Below are 25,714 nucleotides of genomic sequence, written 5' to 3' on the forward strand. Positions count from 1 at the left end.
ACAAAATGTTTTTGGTCTCTGTGGAATAGTCGTACAGGTTACATGCAAAAAAATTATAATCACTCCAATCAAAATTTGGATACACATACATATGTAAAACGCATACTACAAATATTGGGTGCGGCATTTAATTGCCTCAGCTGCACAGGACACCACACCTTTATTAGAAGCAGGCTTATATTAGAAACAAGCCTTAATTTCTACTTCCCCCCGATTACAGTATATTTGGTCATATTTTAGAATGAAACCTCTTTCTTAAATTTCTGCTACTTTCACTTTAAAAACCCTCTAGCGTTTCAGTGGACATAATCCCTTCATTTCCTAACGAGGCTTTATATTAAATACAGTTTGGCTGGGACATACAGCGTCACTGCATCAGTAACTGAAATATGACAATAACGCTTGATGAGTAATGTTAACATGTAACGTTGTAAATGTTCACTTACTACTAGTAACTATACAAAATATGAATCTGCGTGTGATTGTGTGACATACTGCGCTCAGTGATAGCGTTGCGGGTGTCCTGGTTGCTGGTTTTGTTCTTCAGGTTCTGGGCTGCTGTGACCTGTCTCTCCAGGAGGGGGCGCCGCTGGTCCAGCTCCTGCAGACACTCCTGAAAATTCATATTTACACATTACCTAGTGCACTTTAGCGGGAACAATCTATCACAAATACATAAAGTATAGCAAAGCCTACTCTCGTACTTTTATACACAGCTTTTAAACTTTAACTGGAATATTAAAAAAGCTATCTGACTTATCCTAAAAATATACACACATATGATAAACAGTGACCTCTGACGTCCTGACCTTGAGCTTGCTGATGTTATCGTTGATGTCTTCCAGGTCAGCGACCACCACACGCTTGTTCTGCACCATGTTATCCAGCATGGTCAGCCAATCTGTGAGCTCAGCCCAGGACTTGTGGAACTGAGCCAGCGCCGCAGATTCAGGCTGGGAACTTTCTGTCAGACTTTCATCTGGGACACACACACAATGTTTAAACCATATATAAACGTCCAGTTATACACTTGGACTGGTGCCTGTGCACGCTCCCTCTCTTAAGGTCATTTTTTTACTCTGTATCAAGGCTTTAAGACTTGTTTGCATGTTGGGAAGACAAATCTAAATAGAGTTCACACATGAACAAAAATCGTACATATATCTGCAAGTGAACCAACAAATGGACTAATGTGAGACCCCTGTCTAACTTTATCTTTCATGACAATTTGCTCGGTGAAACAAACTATAATTACTAGGAGAAAATGTTGAAGAAGAGAGAAGATGTTAGCTAACAAAGCCTGATGCTTTGAATAGAAAAGCATCACATTGTTATGTTTATAATATTTCAGAGAAAATTGATTTTTATGACCCCTGCAGCTGATCAGTTACACTTAATTGCTATATTGACGGAGTTTGTTATGAAGTTGTGAAGAGAAGTTTTGCCTGTATACACTGCAGGCATTTACAACTGGCAGAGAGCAAAGATTTTCATACATGCTAATATGTACGTACGTTACCACTATCCATAAAGATGGGGTGTTCTGTACTCTTAAGTAGTGCAGAAGGCACAGTACAGAAATTTCATATATGTTAACTATGCTAATGTTTCTATTTTAATGCTAGCATTATCAGTCTTTAGTCCTTTAGTTTGTTGTGGAGGAATTGCAATGATGCTATGAAAATATAATTATAAACAAAAATAATACAGAATGATATACAATTGGTGTTATAGAACGAGTAAATCAGCCTTTTAATGGATTTAATGGGAGTCTTACTGGCTTTTTTGGCTTCTAGCAGAGTAGCCATCCTCTCCCTGTGCTGCCGCACCAGCTCCAGGATCACGGTCCAGTCTTCTCTCAGCTTGATGTACTTCACCTGTCACCACACAAACACAACAAGTCAGATGCAAAGTTTACAGCGATGAGTTCACAGATAATTGTGTTGTACAAATGCAATCAAAGACTTTTGATACGGCAAGCTTAGGTAGGGAAAGCCCGGTAAAGTCAATTATGGTACATTGTGTCTGATCTTCAAAAGATGTAATGTTCTCTGACATACATTAATGAAGTACAAAATATGGATTTTATGAAATGTTTGAAGTAGAACTAGTCATGAGATGAAAGAGAAAAGTGTTATATCTTATTCCCCAGAGGAATACAGCAGGAGAGCAGATTTACCAATGAAAATGTCTTATTTATCACTCTTCATCATCAAAAAGACAATGTTCCAGCAAATGAGAACATTTTTTATTTCATTAAACCTGCCTCTGTTCTCACTTCTCTCATCAGCCCTGCAGTTGCCTGGCCTACTCCGCCCACCTGCAACTAATTCCCTCACCAGCACATAAACCCGTTCACTTCTCTTTCTCATTGTCAGTTCATCCTGTGTGCTATCTGTTTGTTTGCATTCCTGTTTGCCATGTTCCAAGCCAGTTCTTGGATTTGCTTTTTGCTTTATCTGCCTACCTGCCTATTACCTGTTTGTTGCCTGCCAACCTGCCTGCCTGGCTGTTTGTATGCTTTTACCTCTATGCGAGCTCATATATGGATAATGAATCCTTAAACTTATTATTTAAGCTTAAACTTATATTTACCGTTCTCCTGTGTAACCCACCATGACACAGATGGCAGCATATGTAAAAGCATATATGCCACAAGAATGCTGTTGGCTCCTTTTAAATAGACAAATCACTGACTTTAATTTCCTCACCTTGTCTGGTTGGCTGGGAGGATTGTCCTTGTATAATTGATCAGCTCGTTCCAAAACGAACTCCACTTCTGGCTGCTTGACTTGCACTTCCTCAGTGAGCTGGAGAAACAAACAGGAGAAGTAAAATTTACAGTAAAATGGGTTTTATTCAAAAGGTACGTCCTTTTCTTATTATTGAAATTCTGTATTTCAAAATTTTGCAGCATATGTGATATTATTAGTATTAATTTCAGCCATTTTGGACTTGAATGTTGTGGTAATGGCGTGTGTGTGTATGTGTGTGTACTACCTTGGGTGGTGGCTCCTCAGAGCTGTGCTCTAGCTTGGCTCTGGTGCTAGACGTCCAGGCGGACAGGTCGTCCAGCTGACCCCGTAGCCTCTCCAGCTCCTTTAGAAGACCCTCGATCTCCAGCTGACGTTCAGGCAGAGCTCTGGACACCTAGACAAAGACAGACCGGGATTTAAGGTACGTAACACGCTTAACAATTTACAGTGACTAAGTAGAGATTTGGGGGAGGGAAAAAAATAGGTTTCTGTTGCTGTCACAACATGATTCAGTCTAAATAAAATGATTGGCTGACCTAACTGCCTCCCTGCCTACCTACCTGTGCACTCACTGTGTATGAACATGTGTTTTGGGGGGAGGGACTCTGGAGAGAGGGATGCAGGACTTTTACTTGGAACAGTGTATTTTTACACAAATATTGCCACTTTTACTTAAAACAAGCTGTAAATACAACACTGACGTATTCTAACCTTTTAAGTTAATTCTCTGCAATTCGTAATACATATGATTAAATAAGCAACAAGTTGTTCAGTAAGAGGCAAAAACTCTCATCTGAAAAGCTGATATTATTCATCGGGGCTGTGTGGGCGTGATTCGATCAGATTTGATTTACAGTGGTCTGATAACATGAGCAAACAACCCTGAAACTGCCATCAGATTTCTAAAAACTGAAATGTTGCTAAACGCATGAAAACACATGACATCTCCTTTTATCAGACTGAACCCATCCAGCTTCAAACAAGTGAGAAGAGCACAGAGAAAAACAAAAATACAGAAGTCTCTCTGTTGTAAAATAACCACACTTTGACAGATACTTGGATGTGGGACTCAATTTTGCATTCATTTGGTTGTTTGTGTTCACCTGATGAATGTTATTTCAATATTTACTCTCCTTTTAGCTCTGTTTTCACTAACCCCTCAGAAAAATATCCGGCTCTTTTGCTGCTAAATGCTCCACTATGTTCACCAGCCAGGCGTTTTCTAATGTCTGTCCGCTGTTTGTCTTTCTGCTGGGCAGGTAGTGTACTACCTTGCGGCAATCAGATTTAAACAACATGTGAATGAAAATGTGACGACAGCTGCGGGGTTGCTGGTTTAGCTTTCTCGATGAAAGCCGGAAACACCACTGATGACTTCTGGCTCCTTTCTGCACACACAGCTAATGAGGAGACCTCTGTGTGTATAAACAGTGGAAATTTTCCTTAGTGGGCTATACATGGCACGTTCAGGTCACTTGCAGACATAGAAGTCGAATGACCTGCTATGTGCTGCTATGCAGGCTGTACATCTTCTATCTTAGATTTTTACAGACCGACTGTCTCCACTTAGAATAAAAACATCAACAACCTCCAGCTCCCATTGTGACTTGTAGAGGTAATGCATTTGAGTTTAACATCCAGTCGGGTGGCAGAACGTATTTAGGTCAGAAAAGAATGACCTTGTTTGGGGTATATCATAGATTCTATGGCATAGCAAAGATATAAATATCGTGTAAGACATGCAAAGACCTCCTTCTTCAATAAGAATTACCATCAAAGTCCTCAGTACCTGCCAGCCAACTTTAACAGTACAAAACACAGCGATGTATGTGGTAGCATTTCGTAGGTGGGTGCAGCTTTGAATGTCTGTTTACAAAACGCCGGCGTGCTGTTAGCTTTAGTAATCACAGTGGTAGCTGCTGACCTGAGCCCAGCGAGTGTTGAGGATCCTGATGTCTTTCTGTCTGTCAGCAGGAAGTGTTATCTGTTTGTGTCTCGAGTTCAGATCCTCCACCGCCGCCTTCTTGGCAGGAAGCTCCGCCACATGTGCCTGACACACACACACACACACACACACACACGCGCAAGTCACACAGGCTGAATTTAATAAGAAATCATAGCAGCAGCTCAATGTAGGACACAAGCTCTTTCAATCAAATTACGTTCACCCAAACACACCCGCACTAACAAAGTATTTTCAAGGTTGAATTTCAGAATGAAACATAATGCCATCTCATTGGAAACCATAACACCCAACAACACACTCAATCAAATTAAATAAACCAACACAAACACGCCACATGTACATGTTTTATTCAAAGCTAAGCCAAGTCTAATAATAAAGAAGCGTGTCTCATTTACACTAAATCAAATCAAGTACACAAACACACACAGAGCTCAGCGGCTCCTTGTAACTGCTGTATTGTGTCTTGATGGTACCTGGACTTTGCCAAGAGTGTCTCTAATGTGCTGTGGCTCTGCAGGCTGCAGAGGGATGGCCAGGACGCCCTCCGCTTTGTCCAACCAGCCCAGCATCGAGCCCATGTCCTCCTGTAGATGTGCAGACGCCGTACGCGTCTCTGCAGACCTGCAGGAGTGGAGGGTGGCAGCAAGAGAAAAAGAGAGTGAGACATGTTGTGGAGACAGGAATGCCCTCATCGAACAAAGTCCTGATGGCTCAGTTGGATAAGGTACAAAACAGAGGCGGAGTGCGTCTCACATTCAGCCTGGGAGTTACACCATGCCAAAAAACAAGTACAATTATTTAAATTCTACATGCAAGCTACAAGTCAACCCTTCTGTAAGCTAAAAAATATACTTTAATCTGTCTAACTGCTTCATCCTGCCCTCATTTCATTGTCACTGGGCTGAAAGCTCTGCAATAGCATTAAACTATAAATGAGTGGATCACCGTTTTGTTTGTATCGTCCACCTGCATGTGGGTGCACATGCAGATGCGCAAACCAGTGTGCAACTTCATATTTCTGCCAATGGTCTCACACTATACAGGTGAACATCAGCTGGCTGTACTGCACCAAGAAACACAGACAGAGGGAGCAGTGTGAAGTCTGATTGCCTCAAGTGATGCAGTTTGAGTCAGCGTGGGTCGGGTCTGAAGACTACAAGTTTGAAAATGGATAAAATCTGGGGGCGTGGAGTTCGTAAGACCTCTGTAGCCGGCTCATCATCTCTCCTTGAGGCTAACGGCTCCAGGCTACAATAACTGCTACAAGCATAGCTCTGCCGAATCCCTCAATGTAGGACTGTGCTAATTTGGAGAGAGGACACTCATCTCTCCCTCTGTCTCTCATATATCCTGTTTTTCTTCATTGTGAACACTCAGATAAAAGCTAAAATACCAAAATGTGCTGATTACATGACCTACACAAGCAACCACAGAAGTGACATGTGTTATAGTCTGGCAGTGTAACAACATTGCCGTGTTTTGAAATATCAAGCACTTCAGTTGATTCTAGTTCAAACATATAAATACTACATGTAGGCAAGGTGTGATTCAATAAAAGAAAATAAATGTTAATGCTGAAACCAGGAGATATATTTTTATGCATGGTCTGCATAGACAAATTGAAAGAAAAATATTCATAAAAATGTACTTTTGAGGGCATTTGAAAGTGACACACACACACACCTCCTCTTGCGCTCGTTGAGCTGCTGGCAGACATTAGCCCAGCGGGTGTTGAGTAATTTGAGCTGCGTTCGGAGCCGCGAGGCATCGTCTGGTGTGCTCAACTGGCTGATGTCCTCTCCTGCAGAATTCACTCTGCCCAACACCACTTCCTGCAGAGGTATGGCCTCCGTCAGGTCCTGCGCACACACACACACAGTTGGTGATAAGTTTTTTCATTGTTTGGTTTGTGCATTTACATGGTGGTACTCACCTGCATTCAGGAGACAGACATTTTTGATCCTCACAAGTTTAAATATTTATTTTAAGGTTAAAACTTGTTTTAAGATTTAAGACTAAGATAATACTTGGGACTAGACATTTCATTTCAGAAACATGTCTCGTAGGGAACTGTATTTTATTGCCTTTGGTAGGCCTACAGTATGAAACAATAATTCTTTAAATTACCCTAAATGAATCTTTCAGTCCTACATCAGCATCTGACTCTGCCCAGACTGTGTTGGTGTTTACACCATTAATACAGGAGTTTTGGACTGCTGGAAGGAGGAGGTTGTCATGCATGGGACAAGGGGGATCAAGTGGGGAAGTGGTCACACACCCACGCCACTGGCTATCAACTCATTAAGTCAACAGTATTTTACAAAAAAAGAGCAAATTATAATATTAGACAAACGCAAACAAGTTTAACACATTTAGCTTAGCATAAAGACTGGAAACGGGGACACAGCTAGCATGGCTCTGTCCAAAAGTAAAAATGAATTAACCTCTTGCATCTTGTTTGTAAAACACCAACGCAAGCTGTTTTTAACTTGGCCAGTGGATAAACCAAGCTACTTGCCTGCTAGCTCAGACGCAAGACTGGTATCAATTTTCTAATCTAACTCCAGGCAAGAAAGCGAATAAGCATATTTTCCAAAATCTCAAACTATGCCTTTAAATGCTTTGAGGACTGGGAGTAAGTAGGAAAATAGTTGTGAACTGACCATTCAAGGCCGGGGTAAGTCTCAAGAAAGTGAATGTAAGCCAATACACAAGAGTATCAATACCAATTTATTCAATATGTCTGAGTGTCTATGTGTGTGTGTGTTTTGGTACACTGGGGGATAAGGATTGGGTAAGGTTCAGGTGGCAGCTTGTAATTTGAGGTACCAGATGGTCCTCCGCCTTTATACAAGCCCTCTCTCTCTCCCTCTCTCACGCACACACACACACACACAGGTTGGCACTTGAGTGGCACTTGGACACTGCATCCCTGTCTGTGCAGGTGGACAGTGAGAGCTGATCACAGCAGCCCAAAGTAGACTGGGCATGTCTGATGATGCAAACACACACATCCACACACACACACACACACATAACAACACTTCATATGCAACGTTGAGTGCATCGGTTTAACCACAGCAAACTGAAACTAAAAGTCAACTCTGTGAGACGTCAGTGAAAACAAGCCTGGATGTATTTCTCCTCTGTGAAAATGACTCCTCATACATTATTAATCTAAATCTTGGTGATGTAAAAGCCCATTGTTCTTCGCTTACAGTAAATAGATTTTCATAATCCTTCAATTTCAGTTTTCGGTGCCTGATGTAACACTGAAATGTCAAAATTGATGACATAATATAGTTACATAAGGCTTAAAAAAGGAAAGTGTTCTGTTTGTATCGAGGCTGACTGCACTGTCAGACACTCGCTGCCTTTTCCTCTTGACAACTGCCATCTGTGTGCCAGCGTGCGCGCGTGTGTCATGTTGTTACGTTTGGAGTGTTATTTGATGTCAGGTCATTTCTTTTTTTCGCACGTGATCTTATGTATTATTTTATCATGTCATATCAAAACATGGTCATCAATATCTTTTCATTGTGTCATGTCAGAGGTGGGTAGCAATGAGGAAGTTCTAAAACTTGGGAGTCATTTAAATTTGAAAAGTCTCTTTTACTCCATTACATTTGGACCTTCTCATCGCGCTACTTGATGTATGCCTCATGCTGACCCGTGTGTTTTTAAGGTCTTTGTTTTTATTTCTTTTCACTGTTTTACTTTTGTAAAGCACGCTGTGACCTTGCTCTGTAGTTCTGCCTCGGTTCACTCTTGGCTAAGGCAGACTACCTCTATTTTATGTGGACATGACTGACATTTCAAACACAGATAAAATATCAAGTTCCTACTTAGCCTACTATATATATATATACTCATACATCTTTTTAGATGCTATGTGACTGTTTTGTGATTCCGGTGAATGTAAGTGTATCTTACTAGCTTGTTTTGCGTGTTATTAAACGCCTGTTTTAAGTAAGATAACAGACTCTAGATTCTGAGCACCAGTAGGGAGATGTTCTTTGCTTGTCTTCCACATTAACAACATGACCTGAGACTACAGGCCTCACACCTGATCCGTGGGTCTCTGATGGGGACTGGGACTTCGGAGCATCTCTGTTGCTCCAAGCAGTATTCAGTGCCCTGTTCACTTAAACCCTTATAGATATAGATAAAACTTGATTATTTAGGTGCATTTTTTTGGTTTCTTGAATTATATCTCCTCTACTGCCTAATGTGACCAATACTTTAGTTTTGTCCAAATACCTGCAAAACTAATGGCACTCCCGTTGACCTCAGCTGTACTGTGTTTAGCGCTATAGGAGACAAATTCACTTATTGTTATTCTTCAAATGTGGTGATTAGACTTAAGATATGAGATGATAATGTGATTCACAACAAATAGACCATAAATTAATTGTGATGACACATTTTGATGCCATGTATGCCAGACCATGTCTTGATGACATGTTAGGCCATGAAATGTCATGTCTTGTTAGGTCATGTACTGTGCTACTTCATCATCATAGTGTGGCAGGACATTTGTCTTTTTATGAAATACTATCATTTTGGGCAGAAAACTAAGAAAAAGAAAGATGAAAGTGCAGAGAGAAGCATTTAGGACTTGTGTGCTTTGCTCAAGGGCACTTCAGCAGAGTTAGTGGACAAAGGAGATGAAATATGACTCATCCACAGCTGGAACACACTCAGCAGCTTTCTGGGTACAATCAGCCATGTGTGTGCAAACCTGTCTTTATATTTGCACAGAAATGTTTGTGTCTTTGGTTATGCATATGTGTGTGTGTGTGTGTGTGTGTGTGTGTGTGTTTGTTACCCTGAGGTGCTGTCTGTGTGCTGCTGGCTCACTCTCAGCCAGTTTCAAAGTGCTCTCAGCGTCACTCAGCCACTCCTCCGATGCCTTCTGATCTGAAACAAACTTCTGCCACTTGGAGTTGCAATCCTGCCAACGCCTTGAAGTGCACACATGGAGATTTCCATTCAAATGTGTGCACAAAATGATTAAAAATTCACGTCATCATCATTTAATATACACATATAAATCTGGAAGCTACATCCATCCTTCCACCTATGTCTCCTTTTTCTCCCGCCACCCCTTCCTTACTTCGCTCTGTCCTGGTAGAGCTTGTTCAATTTGTCCCAGTTGGTATTCAGAAGGGTGGCGGTCTCCTGGATCCTCCTGCCTTCCAGATGCCGAGCCCCAGACACCATCTCCTCTCTGCGGGCCAACGCTCCCTCCACTGGGCCTCGTAGCTTCTCTGTGCTTCCTTTCACTTCCTGTGTGTGTGCAGAGGTTATGGTTGGGGTGGAGGACACAGAAGGATGTGATTCAGGAGGACATTCTCTTAAAGTAGCTGTCACTGGACTGCTCAGTGTGCAAATATAACTAATTATAATGCAACTTCAGATTTTCATCCTAGCTCATTGACATGGTCACCAATTATAAGGCATGAAAAGCTGCAAATTTACAAAGGCTATTTTTCTAATTTTATTCACAGTTTATTTTGTCAGTTTCTCATTGTAAAAAGTACAATTTCTTGTTATAATGATTTTTTTCACGTTATAAAAACATGTTCTTAAAAACTTGTTCTTTCTTAAATTATTCTGCTTTTACAAGAACATTTTCTTGTTACATTGACAAATCAGTTTATATTGAAATCTCATTAAACCAGGGAAGGAAATCATGGATGTTGTTACTTTTAGTCGTAGCCAGTCTAGCGGTTTCCACCTACTTCTAGTTTTTATGCTAAGCTAATGTAACCATCTCCAAGCTGACAGACATGCATTCGATTGGTATCAATTCTAACTCTGCTAGAAAGCAATAAAGTGTAGTATTCAAAATGTTGAACTATTCTTTTAAATGTGCATAAAGTTTAGCCTCTCTCTCATCAGCATCAAGGCCCAGTATCCAACCCCCCGTCGATAAGCAGTGAAGACCTCATACGACCTGATACCTTCTACACCACATCTCTGAATCTATGTACATAGATTCTCTTTATTTATTCTCTTTATTCTCTTTATAGATGCTCCTTATTTTTCAATGTGTGGTAAACTTTTTAAGGTTCCACATTCCCCCCAACCATACAACGGATAAACCATTATAGATTCAGTACTGGATGGTGACAATTTAATGCTAATAATTGCGTTTGTCATGTCTCATTCTGAGCAAAACTTAAACCATATAAACCAGACAATGTAAATTTTTCTAGCCAGTGTAAGATACAGTGTTACTCTCATTTTAACAACATATGGAAGTCTTGAAGGTCACGGCTGCTGTACTTTTGTTATTCCTTAGTAGGAATATCTTATAAACAATATATTATAAAAGCCCAACATTTTTCTCCAAATGGGTAGCATGTGTATATTTCATAAAAAAAAAAAAACCCTCTGTAAATGACACTGTTCCTGATATTATTTCCTGAGAAATGTTTTCTGTGGTCTTCAGACAGAAACACTGAAGCAGTGCTGACCTTCAGGCAGTGCTCTTGCTGAGGCAGGTTATAATACGCCGCAGGCCAGTATTCAGGAGAGTTCAGCTTGAAGTCCGTCTCTGACACTGAACGCAGCAACGCCTGCAAGTCTGTTAGGTATTCCTGGATACCCACACACACACACATACATACACAGGAAGACGTATGCGCCAACACATACATGTTCACAAACACACAAAGTAGAGAGGCAGATCAAAAAAAGAGACAAATATTGTGACTTCATACAGATTTCTTTTTTGTATTACGTCATGCTTGTTAATTCCTCTAATCAAGCAACATATTAAAGATTGCTTCAAGGGGGAAAATGTGATTTTCAACTGATTAAGAGACCAATCCGGGACTTCATTTATTAAAGAAGTTAATCAGAGTCATTTAAAAAATAACAATATAACAATAAATAAATGCCTTACTGTAGATTTGTTTTAGATGATGAATTCTAAACTTTGATAAATAAGGCCCCAGATCGTTTCAAGGCTGCCAGACACCATGTGATCACTCACTGTGTCTAGAAAATTCCTCTTCAAACACATTACTAATCCCTATTGTATATCATGATCATATTCAAGCTTGTGTCAACTCACTTTTAATGGATTTGAGCCTCTGGCTATGAGTCAACTCTTGAAACTGCAACTGAAATTCATTTTACATTTCCCCTGACCATGATACACAATACTATAACTGAGCATGGCAAATGGAGCTGCTTCTGCCACTGAAGCTGCCCTCCACAGTGCAGAGATGCTGGGGTATTAACACTCTGCTCTGTTCATTTCACCTCATCGTTATGCTCCTTTCACCTGGGCAATTGCTCCTCCTGTTAAACGACACTTTTTAATTAACCCTAAACAAAACCCACACATTTGCGTTATTAGTAGCCATACAGAAAGTAAATGATTGCCGCTGGCCTTAAGTTAACAAGCAAGCTCTGGGTTTTTCTGTTGTGACAGTAATAATTTCTGTAACAGGGGTCGGTTGGAGTGCACAAGCTGATTCACTCGCTGGCTGATGGTATGAACATCCTTTGCAGGGATATTAGTGTTCAATCTAGTGGCTCCCTCCTTTATTATCAGTAAAGACACATACATTTGCTACTTCTGAATCATTTAAAGGCTACTTCTATGATTTAGTATTGCACTTATGCTGACTTTTGTTCCCTAGTATGGCTCAGGCAGGAAAACCTACATTTCCCATAATGCAACTTTACAGCATCTTCCTTTAAACCCTCCCTGCATGGAGAATGCACACGACTTTCAAACTCCATACCTCACTTTGTAACATATGCCTTTTTGTTAAAATAGTCTCTCATTTGTACTCATCAGTGCCCCTATAACTGCAATTTGCCCAGCAGGATACTCTTAAAGAAAGTTTCCCCCAACATCTGACACATGTAGGTGTTATGAAGTGAAACAGAGGGCCAGAGATTTTAATGTCCCAGTTTCTCTGCTTCTCTATATCTGCAGTGGAGTTATGTCATACTGGGTTTCAATCTGGGTAAACACCTTTTTGGTAAAAGCAACCATTTCTCTAACAAAATATATTCACTTTTAGTAAATCTAGATATGTAAAATAAGTTTTGGGAATTGAGTTTAAAGGAAACATCAACATTGACCTAGATGAGAGGATCACTATCATGTTTTACATTTAAATCCAGAGCATGCAGCCAAATGCATCAACTTTATGCTAAGTGAAGTGGCTGCAGCTTCATATTTAGCGGTATTGTTCTACTACTGGTCACACCAGACCAAGTAAGATTTCTACCAATAAAACTAGTGAGTGTACTAATAAGAGAAAGGGTGTGTTTTAATGTTTATGAGTTACACTTTTCATTTGTGAGAGGAAAAATGTCACATTTCCAAGTTCCACAGTCTCATTTTAAGTTAAGGGTCTAAATACTTTTAGCACCATCTTTTTGTTACCGTCCTTCCACTGCAGCTAAACAAAGTCACAGTGTCGAGAGTTACACAAAGACAGAATATGGTACTAAAAAGACTAGCTTTGGAAAATACTCAATTGATTTGTTTAACTCAGACTACTGATTAACTTTTACACAGAACTAGGATTGCGAATTTTGTCCCTTATCTCTTACATTGAAGTTGAAGAAGGAATCTCTTCACAGCTAGTGTGATTGCGGTGACAAATGTACACATGGGCGTGTGAGTTTTGTTTTATAAATATGTGAAATTATCATTTTAGGTCTGGTTAAAGTTAGAGAAAAGTTTGTGGTCATGGTTAAACAATACCAAAGATCATTTTTAAGAGTAAGGGTTGCGACTTAATTCAGTCATATAACCCAGTGTGACAGACTCACACATGTTCATCTCTCATTTAAATCACATTTAAAGTAAAGGCCCAAATACCAATTACCTGCTTTTAGTATATATATACACACATACATAAATACATACATACACACAGACCCACCTGCTCACACGTTTAATATTTCATTTGCAGCCTTTTTGACATTGTGTGCATGTGTTTGTGACTTCAATGTGAGCACTGACACGGGAGCAGAGCAGATCTAGAGAGAGAGAAGCTTAAAGTAACACGTTTTGTCTCATACATTCTCGGCAATGAAACAATAACACAGCCTTTTGCTGTGTGGACATTTGATTTAGTTCCTAGGTTAATGGGTCAGTAATGACTGACTCACTTTCCACAGGAAGTCTGGCCCAAGCTGTTATTCTAGTCTTTTTTGGATGTGTTTGTCTAGACGGACAAATCTTTACCTCCTGCCAGTAAACACAGATTCCTTTCCAGCATGTTAAAACTGAATCAGTGCAGGCGTGCAGTGTTTTGCCATTCTTCCAGATAAACAGATTTATATTTAATTTATTTGAAGCTTGAATTTGACTTTAGACCATAAAAGGCTTCAACCAGGAAAGAACAGAAATGTTCTTAGTAGCTTGTGTCTACCGCTCTCATGATCTGGGCTGCTCCTCTCAACTTGGACTGAATACACATCTACTGTATCTGCATTCGGGTAATTTATCCTAATATACAGTCAGAGCCACTACAGTCTCTAACTTTATATGCTGCATGTCTAGCATGCCGCAATGATTCACCTCTGCTCAGGCACTGAGATGAAAATGAGTAAGGGTTCTATTTTGGTGATGGCGTGCAACTAGGTGTGGCGAGGAACGCAGCGAGGTGGCATTTTCCTGGGCTGTACTGAGGCTATTTCTTCATCTGAATCTGTTTGGTATTTTGAAGGCTACTGTAAATCCAGAGGCATTCTGCTAGTTCGACCAAGAATGAGCGCTCTTTGCTGCCGCAAAAGTCAACAGCTCAGCATAAACAATGCACCTGTGTCCTGTAACAGTTTCTTGAAATAGCTTATTAGGAATAAAATCATGATTTTTTGTCATGTAAAAATGTCAAATCTCAAAAGAGAATTACAAAATACACACCTCTAGACCTCATTTTTAAAGTCCTCCTCCACTAGAAAATGTGTTTTGCTTATTGTTACTTGACTGTTTGAGCTTCACTGCAGAATACGTATGTGCAGTTTATTAAACCTCCAGTGCACATACAAAGGGGATGAAAGTAGCAAATGTGATTGGCCATTATTGTCACACTTTCTAACTGTGCTGTGGCGCCAGGTTCATGAAAAAAGAACCCTAAATGTTCAACATATTTCTAATATTCAAGTTTTTCCACCATGTTTGCAAAATCCACATGTAGGTGGTGACTCAACTTCTCTTTCCTCCTTTGAGATCTCATTGCTTCAATGTCAAATCTATAAAAAGATTAAATAGATTCCTTTCAAAATGTCACTTAATGAAAATAAAATCCCTCTGCAAAGATATCAGAGGTCAAGTTCAACAACACCCCTGGAGCTAGGAGGTATTGAGTGATCTACTCCTGGGCACTGTGTGGACACACGTTCTTATAACACAAACTCTAAAACCTCACAATTTAACGTTTTCATGATACACAGGACAACAAGTGAAGTTCATGTATGTTACATAAGTGTTGGGGCTGTAAAGTTGCACCAGCTTGGAGAGTATGGGGAATGAAGGGCCCTAATTACTGCAAATCAGTCCTTGAGCAATCGACTGAAGTGCCTAAACAGCAGGGCATCGTTGAGACATTGTGTTCAGTCTGCGGTCATCTGGAAAATAAAGATGAAAACGACTCAAAATATGTGCTTAGGATTCCTCTCAGTGCGCCTGAAGAAATGCATTACTGGAAGTCTGAAATCTATATAGTTCAGATGTGTATTTGTCCAAGTTTGACAGCTGACACATGTGGTGTATGTGCATGTGGTTGATTCACGTGATTTGGTTGACAGGATACATACATCTTCAGTGATTGGCAGATCAGGGAACTGCAAGGGTGTAATGTGATTGGTCGGCGGGGTGGGTGGAGGCAAGCAGTTACAAAGAGCAAGACAGAACAACCAATGAATTTAGACATGTGAGCGTGCTTCACATGTACACATAAGACATGTAAATGAGAATGCAGCAAAGAAAAACAAAAAAAGCAACTCAGATTTTATTTTCGAGGGAACTAATTCTGATTTACAGTAGATTTAATGCAACTACCTGGCTAAAATTTCTGAATATATTTCAAAACATTAGACTTTCCGAGATAGGGAGAATGAAATGTACATAATTTAAATTCCTTAATATTTATTTTTACTAGAATGAAATCAGGTCTTTTGATTTCAAGTTTAATTCTTTTGGGGTTATGGATAGAGCTTCATATTATCTTAAAGAATAATAATGATAATGATTTTTTTCTCATTGTTAAAAAATCCCATGTGCAGAGCCAAACCAACAATGTACCCTATTAACAAGTATTTTGTGTGTATGCAAAGCCTTATATTTCTTATTCTAAACTATTTAAAACTCATCAGTGAGCCTTACTGTTGCACTGGGTGACATGTTCCTTTGATTACCGTGAACACACACTGTAGTTTATTTTGACTCAGTCCCACATACACGTCCTGCTGCCAGAAATACTCACTACAGCAACAAATGTGGATTCATCCACCACTGAAAATAGTCCTCAAGAGATGCACTATTTCCTCTTATTTGAGTAATATTTGACAATCTACAGCGACTAGCTGTTTGAGGCAATGACTATGATATATGTATGTGTGAGCCGTTTTCAAAAAGTTACATCTTCAGTTGGAACCAATAAGAGGTACAGAGTTGAGGAGTCAGATGGTATTACGGGACGTACCAACATACTATTGATTTTAGTCTTTTCATGGGATTTGTTGACTGAGACATTTGTTGTTACATTTAGAGAAAAGTCAACTGTAACTCATTTAATTCCAGTGTATTTTCCTACATTTTGAGAAATATGCTTTTTTTTTTTCTTGCCAATCGATAAAAAGACAGCTCTCTTAAAACTGTAAGCTAACTGTGGTGCTAACTAGCATCATCCAAACTGTAACTAAACAGCAACAAAGTTAGCACCACAGTTAGATACCTATGTTGCTAACTTGCATCAAAGTTAGCTCTGTCGTTAGCTAATCATCTCAGAAGTGAAATTCTCCAGTGAATTAGAATACATTTTTTTATATTAATCTAATTGAAACCCAAACTTTCACATTTAGGATTGTATAATTAATTGTTAACGGGAATGTCAAGCCTACCGCTGTTTGCATACACATGTTGAAGGTGATTCATTTCAGATAGTTGTTATTAGAAGCTTTTAAAGAACATTTCATGCTAATAGTTAGTGAAAAAAATCTAAACCTACTTAGAGAGATTCACACAAATAAGCTCCTCTAAGCTCTTAGACGTTGAGAGTAGTAGTATTATGTAGAAGTATTAGTATAGTATTCTCTGTTAGTATCGTAGATATAGAAGTTGTGCCTACTGAAACTCACACATTGTCTTTTGAAGGGTATGAACTTGCCCTCCACCTCAACCCAGCGCTTGTTGAGCTGGAGTTGGCGGGGCTCCACTAGATTGGCCGCTCCAGCTTCTGAGAGCTGATTGGCTAAGCCCTGCACCTCCTTAAGCTCCTCCTTCTTCTTGTCGAACTCTGAGCCAATTTCCTATTGGACGAAATCAACCAGGACGTCATTTGCTATAGGCTGGGCCCGGGTGGGATAAGCACAGAGAGGCATGTGGATGTGCTTGAATAAAACACATTCACACACACACACACACACACACACACACACACACTGTGACAATTAATATATATTAAAAATAATATAACACATTCATTTACTCACTAGCACACACTCCAACAAAGACGCAATACAACAGTAAAAGGGACAAGATATCATGTTTGTCAGTGTCAAACATACACAAGGAATTTATATTGCATATTGATATTATATTAAACAATCCATATAAAATAATATAATACATTGAAAAGTAGTACAATAAATATAAGTAATACATAATACAGAGGTGTAAGTGCAGTGTGTGAACTGGGGGTGAAAAGAAGCAGAGAACTGCATGGAAAGACATAAAGACAGATAGATGAGCAGACAGACAAGAAAGACAGGCAGTGAGGAATCTCGGTTGTGGCAATGACAGGTGAGTCTGAGGTGAGCGAGTCAGACGTCTGCTTAGCGAAATGTCATAGTGATCATCTGAAAATGAAAGACACACATACAGAGTCAGGGTGGGTGCAGAAAAAACAGGTGGAGTCCAGGGTTTCCATATCTGCAAATTCAAAACGGACAAGTTGCTGCGTCTGTATGTAGCATTAACATCAATATATTATTATCATATTAATGTGGATATCTTGGTAAAATACCTGCATACTAAAGCCTGGTAGCATTAAGGTACCATATGTAAGAATGTGAAGCAATTTAAATGTATTAAATGCTTTTTATTGTCAATGTGTGAACGGGTTGTAACGTAACTTAAACAATGAGACCTTCCCCCGACTTTCTTGGTTGCCTGTGGACTAATTTCTGTTTTCTTTTTCCGGGAAAATCCAAAGGATGTGATGTTCATGAACGCGCAAAATGCTTATTTTCCGCTCCCCCACAGCACCAACACTAGCTAACGTTAGCTCAGAATTGGAGTCTGCTAAAATCAACAAATGACTTTCACCAACCACAACACAAGTCAAACACAAAGTTCAAAGTCAAAGATAACATTACTGCAAAGCATGACAAATATATTGTGGTTTTAGCTGGCTATGGTTAGCTAATGGTAGCTTATTTGCTAACGCGGATGAACTGCCAGCTAGCGACATAATACTGTCTTGGTTGGATAATGTCAGCTAGTCTCGCTGGTAGATTGGCTGGCTTGCTGTTTGCAGGTTGCTTTGTGTTTGTTTGCTAGCAAAATACTGATCTGAGTGCATAATCAAAGCGAGCTGACGACGCATCTCTCTTGCTCGCTCTCTTAGGGCCAAGCTGGGTTAGTTTAGCTCTTATCCCTGCTCTCTTCCTAGGGCGATCGTACCCCTCACAGTGGCGTTTGGTCCAAATGACACTTAATTCAATACTTGCGCTTCCTTTTCCGATGTTGATGAGTGAATTTCTGTCGTATAACTAACAAGTGCTTTCTATTAGCCAAGAGTGATGCAAGGCAGGGGCGGCCAACTAGCTAACTGTAACCTAAGCTAAGCTGGGGTTGGCCAGCTGGCTGCGGCTTTGAGGTTTGGGTCTGGTGTAGATTTGTTGCTTTGGCTGAAGGGGTGATTTGCAAATTGCAAGCTAGTCAGTAACATGGAGTCAATTGTCAAAATAAACTATAGGAAAATTACAGACAGTAATGTTATTCTAGAGTGCGAGTGCTAACTGCAGTTCAGTAAACGGCCACCGGGTCATTACTACCAAGGGTAAAGTGTAATGTAACACAATTAATTGCACCTTTAAAGTAGTAGTATGCTGATATTCCTACATTACTGTGCGTTTACTAAACATAAGTTTGACAAACAAATTGCTAACTTGAACGCAGCAGATGTTTTGCTGATATTTTGCAGTATTAAGTGATGAGAATAATATATATATTTCTCACAAATAACTTGGTAATGATGTATTGATTTTAAAATGCTACACACAACACAGTTTGATTAGAATCTTTCCAACTCTGGGTCCACCACAATAAAATAAATATAAAATCCCAGATAAAAGCTGGAGTTTTCTACTGGGGACAAGAATTGATTTGCAATTATTTCTTTAAATAGCTATGAGGAAAATTTCCTGGAACAATTATTCAGAAAGTCCTCTTTCCGAGTGAATGCAATTGCAAAAGCCTTGACACTACCTCTTTGTCCAAAAGCAGGTGAAGAGGAAGAGGAGAGGTGAGAAACAAAGGAAAGGTTTTTCCACATATCAGGGAATGAGAAAACACAGAAAGTGTGAGACAGGGAGAGTGAGATGAAAAGCTGGATGATGATGAAGACATAGACAAGTAGGCTGAGTTTGGTATCAATCTTCATGGTTACTTTTTCACATGGGAGAAAAAAAGGCATAAGGTATATGTATATATGCCAGTGTGTGTTTATTTATGAATGTGTGTCTGTGCGTGTGTTTTCACCTTGACCCTCTCTCCTTCAGGGGGGTCAGGCAGTTGGTCCACGCTGCGTTGGATGTCGTCGAGCCAGGCCAGCAGGTCATGTGACTTCCTCCTGTACTGGTACCACTGGGGAGCGATGGCCAACGCTTTCCTGTTCCTCAGCACACGCAGGTCCTGCCCACAAACACACATACACAGAGACAGTAGACACAGGAACATTCTGGACATCACAGTAACATGTCAGAGACACGCTGCAGAATTCAAAAAAGCCTTGGGATGCTGACCCCGGGCTACACAATCCACCAGGAAGAGACACGGCAAGGGATTTACAGGCTACTGATTCAAACAGATTCAATTTATGTAAGGCCCAATGCTAACATCCCCCCTCATGCATTCACAGACTTTGATGAGTGCTCCCGCTAAGTCTAGGAAAGCTTGAGGCTGTCACATTGTGAAATTGGCAAGTTTTTTACTTTTTGTTCAGAAAAATCACTCTTTTTTCTTGTTTTCTGGCAGAGTTAGATGAAAAGATAGATGCCCATTAAATATATGGCTTCAGCCAGCAGCCAGATAGCTTAGCAAGATAACTGGAAAAAAGGTGGGAAACAGCTAGCCTGGCTTTATCCGAATGCAACAGGTAAAGCTCACTAATTAATACATAATACATGATTGTTTGATCCGAACAAAAAAAGTGTAAAAACAACATTTCACTTTTTTACAAAGGGTTGTGTGTTGGACTTTTTTTTGGCTCTGAGCAGTTGCCAGGCAACAACAGGAAACTCCAGGAAGTTACTGGTCACAGCCAAGACCAGCAAATTATCATTTTCATACTTCTGCAAACAAAATACAATATATATTAATCAGTGAGCTTTAGAGGTGTTGGTGGGTGGAATTATTTTACCTAAGGACAGAGCCAAGCTAGCAGGTTCCCCTGTTTCTAGTCTTTGTGCTAAGCCTAGATAACCTCACCTCACCTGGCTCTGTCTTCATGCTTAATGCACAGACATGAGAGTGGTATTGATCTTCTAACTCCCAGCACGAAAGTGAATAAGCGTATGTTGTAAAACGCCAAACTATTCCTTTAAGGAAACAACCCACAATCCTCAGTGGTTATAAACACACATGTTGGTAACCAGCAGTTTGTATGTATGTCTTATGACGACATGTTGTTTTGGTCTAATAGCACTGTTTAACTGGGCTTAATCCATCCTTTGGCTGCAGCTGTTCAGGATCCTGCTATTTTCAGTTGTAATAAAACATTTTAAAATGATCACAGCAGCTCAGGTTACAGGATGTTTTGATCTGGGCAGCAGGACCGAAGCTTCTTGCAGTACTGGTTGAACTACCCAGACCTCAGTCCTAACCAGCCTTTTTGCCATGACTTCCTCCCCTAAACCTCCAATTAGTCTTCCAGCTTTAGGATATAAAAACAGTTATTTCTCTTTCTTGCTTCACTTGTCTGTTTCATTCTGATAATGTGTGTGTGTGTGTGTGTGTGTTACCTTGACGGTGTTGTACTTGCTGTTGAGCTGGTTGTGTTTCAGTCTGATCTGCTCTCTCTTGTCCTGATCCGGGGCTCTCTTCTGTAGATTCTCTCCTTTCAACAGTAACTCCTTCACTGCACCTTCCTCACAGTCCTACACAGCACACACATTGCTTACAAGTGCACACATAATATGCAGGAAAATCAATCCTTATCTGTGTGTGTGTGAGACCTTGTCCTCCTGGAAGTCCTCCTCCTTTAGGTTTTCCCCCTGTTTAACTTCCTCCTCCAGGAGCTCCAGCCAGATTTGTGCTTCACTGTGGTATTGCTCCAGCTCCTTGGCTGATGCTGCCGTCTGCCAAACACACACACACACACACATACAAACGGGCCCATGGCAAAGATGCACAGGCATAGAGACACACGAGGAAAGGAAGATCATTAGTGGCCAAGAGGAAGTAAATTTACTCAGAGAGCTTGGAACAGATTTAGAGTTTGAAGTAAATTTAGTGTGAGAGTTTGAAGTCTGTTAAGTGAGGGTTTAAAGTAAGTTTAGCAAGAGAGTTTGTAGTCCATTTAGTGAGACTTTGAAGTCAATTTAGGGAGAGTTTGGAGCAAATTTACTGAGCTGGAGTCTGTTTGGGGAGAGCTTGAAGTAAATATATGGGGATAGTTGGATTACAGTATTTAGAGTGCTTTATAGTTGCAACGGTCTACAAGTCAAAATAAACACCAACCGACATATTTTGGAGAAATCCAATACCATGACAAATGATCAAATGATATAGGGACACAGGAAGTCAATTAACTAACGTCGGCTGAGTTGTGGGTTAGCAAACTGGCGCAACATCATAACAACAACATGTCATTTAATGTTAGCTGACACACAAATCACGGTTGGAATATTGCTTTGTGGCTCAGTTCACTCATAGAGCCAGGGTGGAACATGAGGAGATCTTCACTGAATTTGACAAAAAGATGTGTATTGGATTAAAACTGCATACCTTTAACCTTTAATTCAATCGTATTGAACTGTGTGTGTGTGTTATTACTGTTAGAAAATAATATAATGGTATTCAGAGGGTATACTACTTCGTCCTTCTTCCCTACCAGTCCAAAGGCAATCCGTTGTGAGATGGTGTCAAATCTCTGGTTGAGCTGCTCCACTTTAGGTCCCACCTGGGCCTGGCAGTTCTCTCCCCGGGTGGACATGAGCTCCTGGGCCAGAGCCCTCACCTCCTCCATCTTACCCTTCGTCAACTCCAGCTCTGCCCGCAAAACCTGCAAACACACATTGTGAAATGTTGTCAAATTTAAGATTGAGGAGATACGATTTAAAGTTCAGTGTTTGTCTTGTTACACACCAAATTGTTAAATCTAACTTTATTACTTAATGTTAAAATCTAAATACCACAGAATTTTTTCCATTTAAATATTTATTTTATTCTCACATTTATTTTGGCTTTACAAAGTCACAAAGAAATTGAACTTATTAACACTCGAGCCATGTCAAAAATTGAAGTGGTAAATTCCGATTTGTAATCAGAAAATATGGTTTCTAATTAAAGATTTAATAAGTTAGAACCTGACATACAATTAAAAGTAAAATGCTTTGATGCTATAAATTGAGTGGAACATACGTTTCAAGATTAATTATTCTGTTGTGGTTAAATATCACAATTAGGTATTCAGCTGCTTATAAAATTGTTTAAAATGATTATAGGCTCTTGGCTTCCACATAGGTAAAGCATTTCCCCCCTTTTTTGTATGGTGTTGGTATATAATAAAAATCTATCGTATAAAAAAAAAAAATACAAATTTAACAAAACATGCCTCACTCCTTTTGTAACTGCAAAAATGTTTTCCATTCACTTTATTCCACTGATTAAAATGGTATCAACCCTGCATTTAATAATAGTGTAGAGTCAACAATCACTGCCTCCCATAGGGCACTAACAAACGATAACTATGTGTTAATGATTTATCACTCTGTCTCACAGCTAATAACAACAGGATTATTATCTGTATTTTCAAGTAACACTGTATTTTTTCACTGTATTATTGATCTCCCTCAAATGTAATCTACAAACAGATAAGTGGAGAAAAAAAACACCATGAAACATTTAAGCTATATATTAAAAACAACATACATAAAGACAGACGTTACAACCTTAAGCACAGCGTCGTTGGGTCCCTGGCTCTCTATCTCGTCCATCTTTTTCTCTGCTCCGTCAATCCATCCGTTCACTTCCTCTATCTCTCCATCTAACTTCTGCATTTGCCGCTGGTAGTCCTGACAGAGAGGAGAGAGAGAGGCAGACAGAGAAGGTATTCATTTCTTGAAGCTGCAAACAGTGACACTGCAAGTTAGTTATTTATAGAGATTTGGGCATATTTTTAGCACTGATAAGACAGATAATTTAAAAATAATTCTATTTCTGTCTCTAACCAGCAGCAGGTTGAGCCATTCTTCTGCTCTGGATGTGACTGCGATCCAGTTGCAGCGCAGCAGGCTGACTTTGTCGTCCACCAGGCCCCCGTGGCCCCGCAGCACCGCCTTGAGGGCCTCGGCGAGGTCCACCACGCCCTGCAGCTGGGGCTCACGCCTCTCTGTCTCCCCGTGGATGGACTGGGAGGATGAAGAAAAGGGCCCAAGAGAAGAGGAAAGAAACAACGTAATCACAGTTTGAAAATTATACACGTTTTTAGCATGTTGCTATATGAGAGTCTGAGTACGTGTGGGCTTTCTTTAAAGCAGCTATAATCAATATTTTTATACATACAATGGCGCATGACTACTTGTATGTGAAAGGTATCATTCGTAGTGATGAACCCACAAAGACTTGTCTGCAGTTCCTCTCAGCTCAACTGACTGTTTTAGCATCTTTCAGCTCATTGTTTTAGTTTTACAGCCTGCTACAGACACAGTCAGCACCTGGCTGGTGAAGATAGTGGAGCGTTTAACAGCTACAGAGACAGATCTCTTTCTCAGGAGTTGGTAGGGACCAAAATACAGTAGAGCCAAAGTGAGACTATATTGGACACAGGCTTGACTCTGAATGAATGCTGATGTTGCTCTGTGTATGCCGGATGTGTAAATAGGCAACTGTTTGCTAACACGTTAGCCATTCTAGTTTAAACTGAATATGTCAGTGTTGTGTTTACAGCTTGTTTTTGCTGCCTCCAAATGCAGCGTTAAAGAAGCAGCACACCTCAGCAGGACCACTTTTATGTGATTTTTTAATAGGTGAGATTTAATTAAAAAGGTGTTCTGTGATGAAATGAAATGTACTTTAGTTAGATACCATAGGAACCCATAACAGTAACCATAAGATTAATTTGTTCATATTGAATGTGTTTATACTACATTGTTGTGCAATTAACTTAACTGCATTGTAGTTATGAGCAATATGTGTTGTTGTTGACCTTTTCGGCTTTCAATTTTAGTCCTGTTGGGCTCTCATACTATGTATGTGAGTATAGTGGGGCAGGATGGAGTCCATTTTGAGTGGTTTCTCTTGAGTTTTTTGAGAGTCATACTTCCCCCCCATGTCTTTCTTTTCGCCATTATTTTTGAAGATTGCAAATAAATGGCTGCTTGTTTTTCCTTGAGCCTTGATACCGAGTTCTGTTTTGTCCTCCTTACCATTATCTCAAATCCTAACAATATTCAACAAAGGTGTCCAAGGTGTCAAAGGTGGCCAAATTCACACCAGGAACATAACATTTTGTGTCTTTATATGTGTGTCATACCTGTGCCCATGCCACCTCAGCCTCCAGGTCGCTGGGCATACCGTCCACAGCAGAGCGCCTGGTCAGCTCGGCGTCAGTGGCGGCGAGCCACTCTGTCAGCCCGTTCAGCTCCTTTCGCAGCTTCCTTGACAACTTCAGACTTTTCTCCAGCTCCAGTTTACTCTCAGTTACCTAAACACACATAAACAAGGACAAATTCATGTCTAAATCTGACTCGTATGATCTTGTGTGTTTAACTTTGTGTTTTTGTGAATCCTAACCTGTGATCCTAGCTGGTTGTAGAGCAGTTTGAGGGCGGTCACGCGGTCGTCCAGCTCTTTGGGCTGCTCAGTCTGCTGCCTCTGGACGATCTGTCTGCCTGTTTTTATCACCGTCTCCACTTCCCCTTTCACTTCACTCAGCACCTTGTACAACTTCTGTTACACAAACAGACAGCAGGCGCTTAGCATAGGATTAATCCATCCATCCATCCATCTACCTGCCACCGGGACGCGATAACCCACCATGCACTGCTCCAGCTGTGACTGCACCACATCCTGCTCCACACTGCCGATATCCAGCATCCCCACCTGGTTTTTGACCCCAGCAAGCACGCGCTCACACTCAGCCAGCCGAGCATCGAAGTTGGCTGGCTTCTGGAAGAGACGGAACTTGGTCCACACGTCTGTCAGCATTTTCTGTGACAAGGCACAAAGATAGTACACACATGCTGCCCAGACCAACTCACTGGCAGAAAATCACACTCAAATCTCTTCTGTGTAAATTATGCACAGCTGGCACAATGTGGATTCATTAGTTATTTCATCTTC

General features: G+C 40.3%; 1 protein-coding gene across 11 annotated transcripts in view; it reads right to left on the reverse strand.

Annotated features, from left to right (window-relative positions):
- dmd (dystrophin) overlaps positions 1-25,714 on the reverse strand; it is a 343,068-nt gene that overhangs the window by 80,749 nt on the left and 236,605 nt on the right. For all 11 annotated transcript variants that reach the window (XM_038716227.1, XM_038716250.1, XM_038716303.1 and 8 more), the window contains 21 exons: positions 25,409-25,582; positions 25,166-25,321; positions 24,906-25,076; positions 23,602-23,781; positions 23,323-23,445; positions 22,263-22,433; positions 21,385-21,507; positions 21,172-21,306; positions 19,691-19,843; positions 17,065-17,235; positions 11,205-11,327; positions 9,839-10,011; positions 9,551-9,686; positions 6,406-6,581; positions 5,196-5,343; positions 4,681-4,806; positions 3,001-3,150; positions 2,712-2,810; positions 1,778-1,877; positions 810-979; positions 496-613 (listed from right to left, as the gene is read on the reverse strand). In XM_038716227.1, coding sequence (XP_038572155.1) covers positions 496-613; positions 810-979; positions 1,778-1,877; positions 2,712-2,810; positions 3,001-3,150; positions 4,681-4,806; positions 5,196-5,343; positions 6,406-6,581; positions 9,551-9,686; positions 9,839-10,011; positions 11,205-11,327; positions 17,065-17,235; positions 19,691-19,843; positions 21,172-21,306; positions 21,385-21,507; positions 22,263-22,433; positions 23,323-23,445; positions 23,602-23,781; positions 24,906-25,076; positions 25,166-25,321; positions 25,409-25,582 — 3,076 coding nt within the window. The remainder of the gene's footprint in view (positions 1-495; positions 614-809; positions 980-1,777; positions 1,878-2,711; positions 2,811-3,000; positions 3,151-4,680; positions 4,807-5,195; positions 5,344-6,405; positions 6,582-9,550; positions 9,687-9,838; positions 10,012-11,204; positions 11,328-17,064; positions 17,236-19,690; positions 19,844-21,171; positions 21,307-21,384; positions 21,508-22,262; positions 22,434-23,322; positions 23,446-23,601; positions 23,782-24,905; positions 25,077-25,165; positions 25,322-25,408; positions 25,583-25,714) is intronic.

Source organism: Micropterus salmoides, unplaced genomic scaffold (assembly GCF_014851395.1).
Source record: "Micropterus salmoides isolate LMB-PRFRI ecotype aquatic unplaced genomic scaffold, ASM1485139v1 Ms_hic_scaffold_1, whole genome shotgun sequence".
Lineage (NCBI taxonomy): Eukaryota > Metazoa > Chordata > Actinopteri > Centrarchiformes > Centrarchidae > Micropterus > Micropterus salmoides.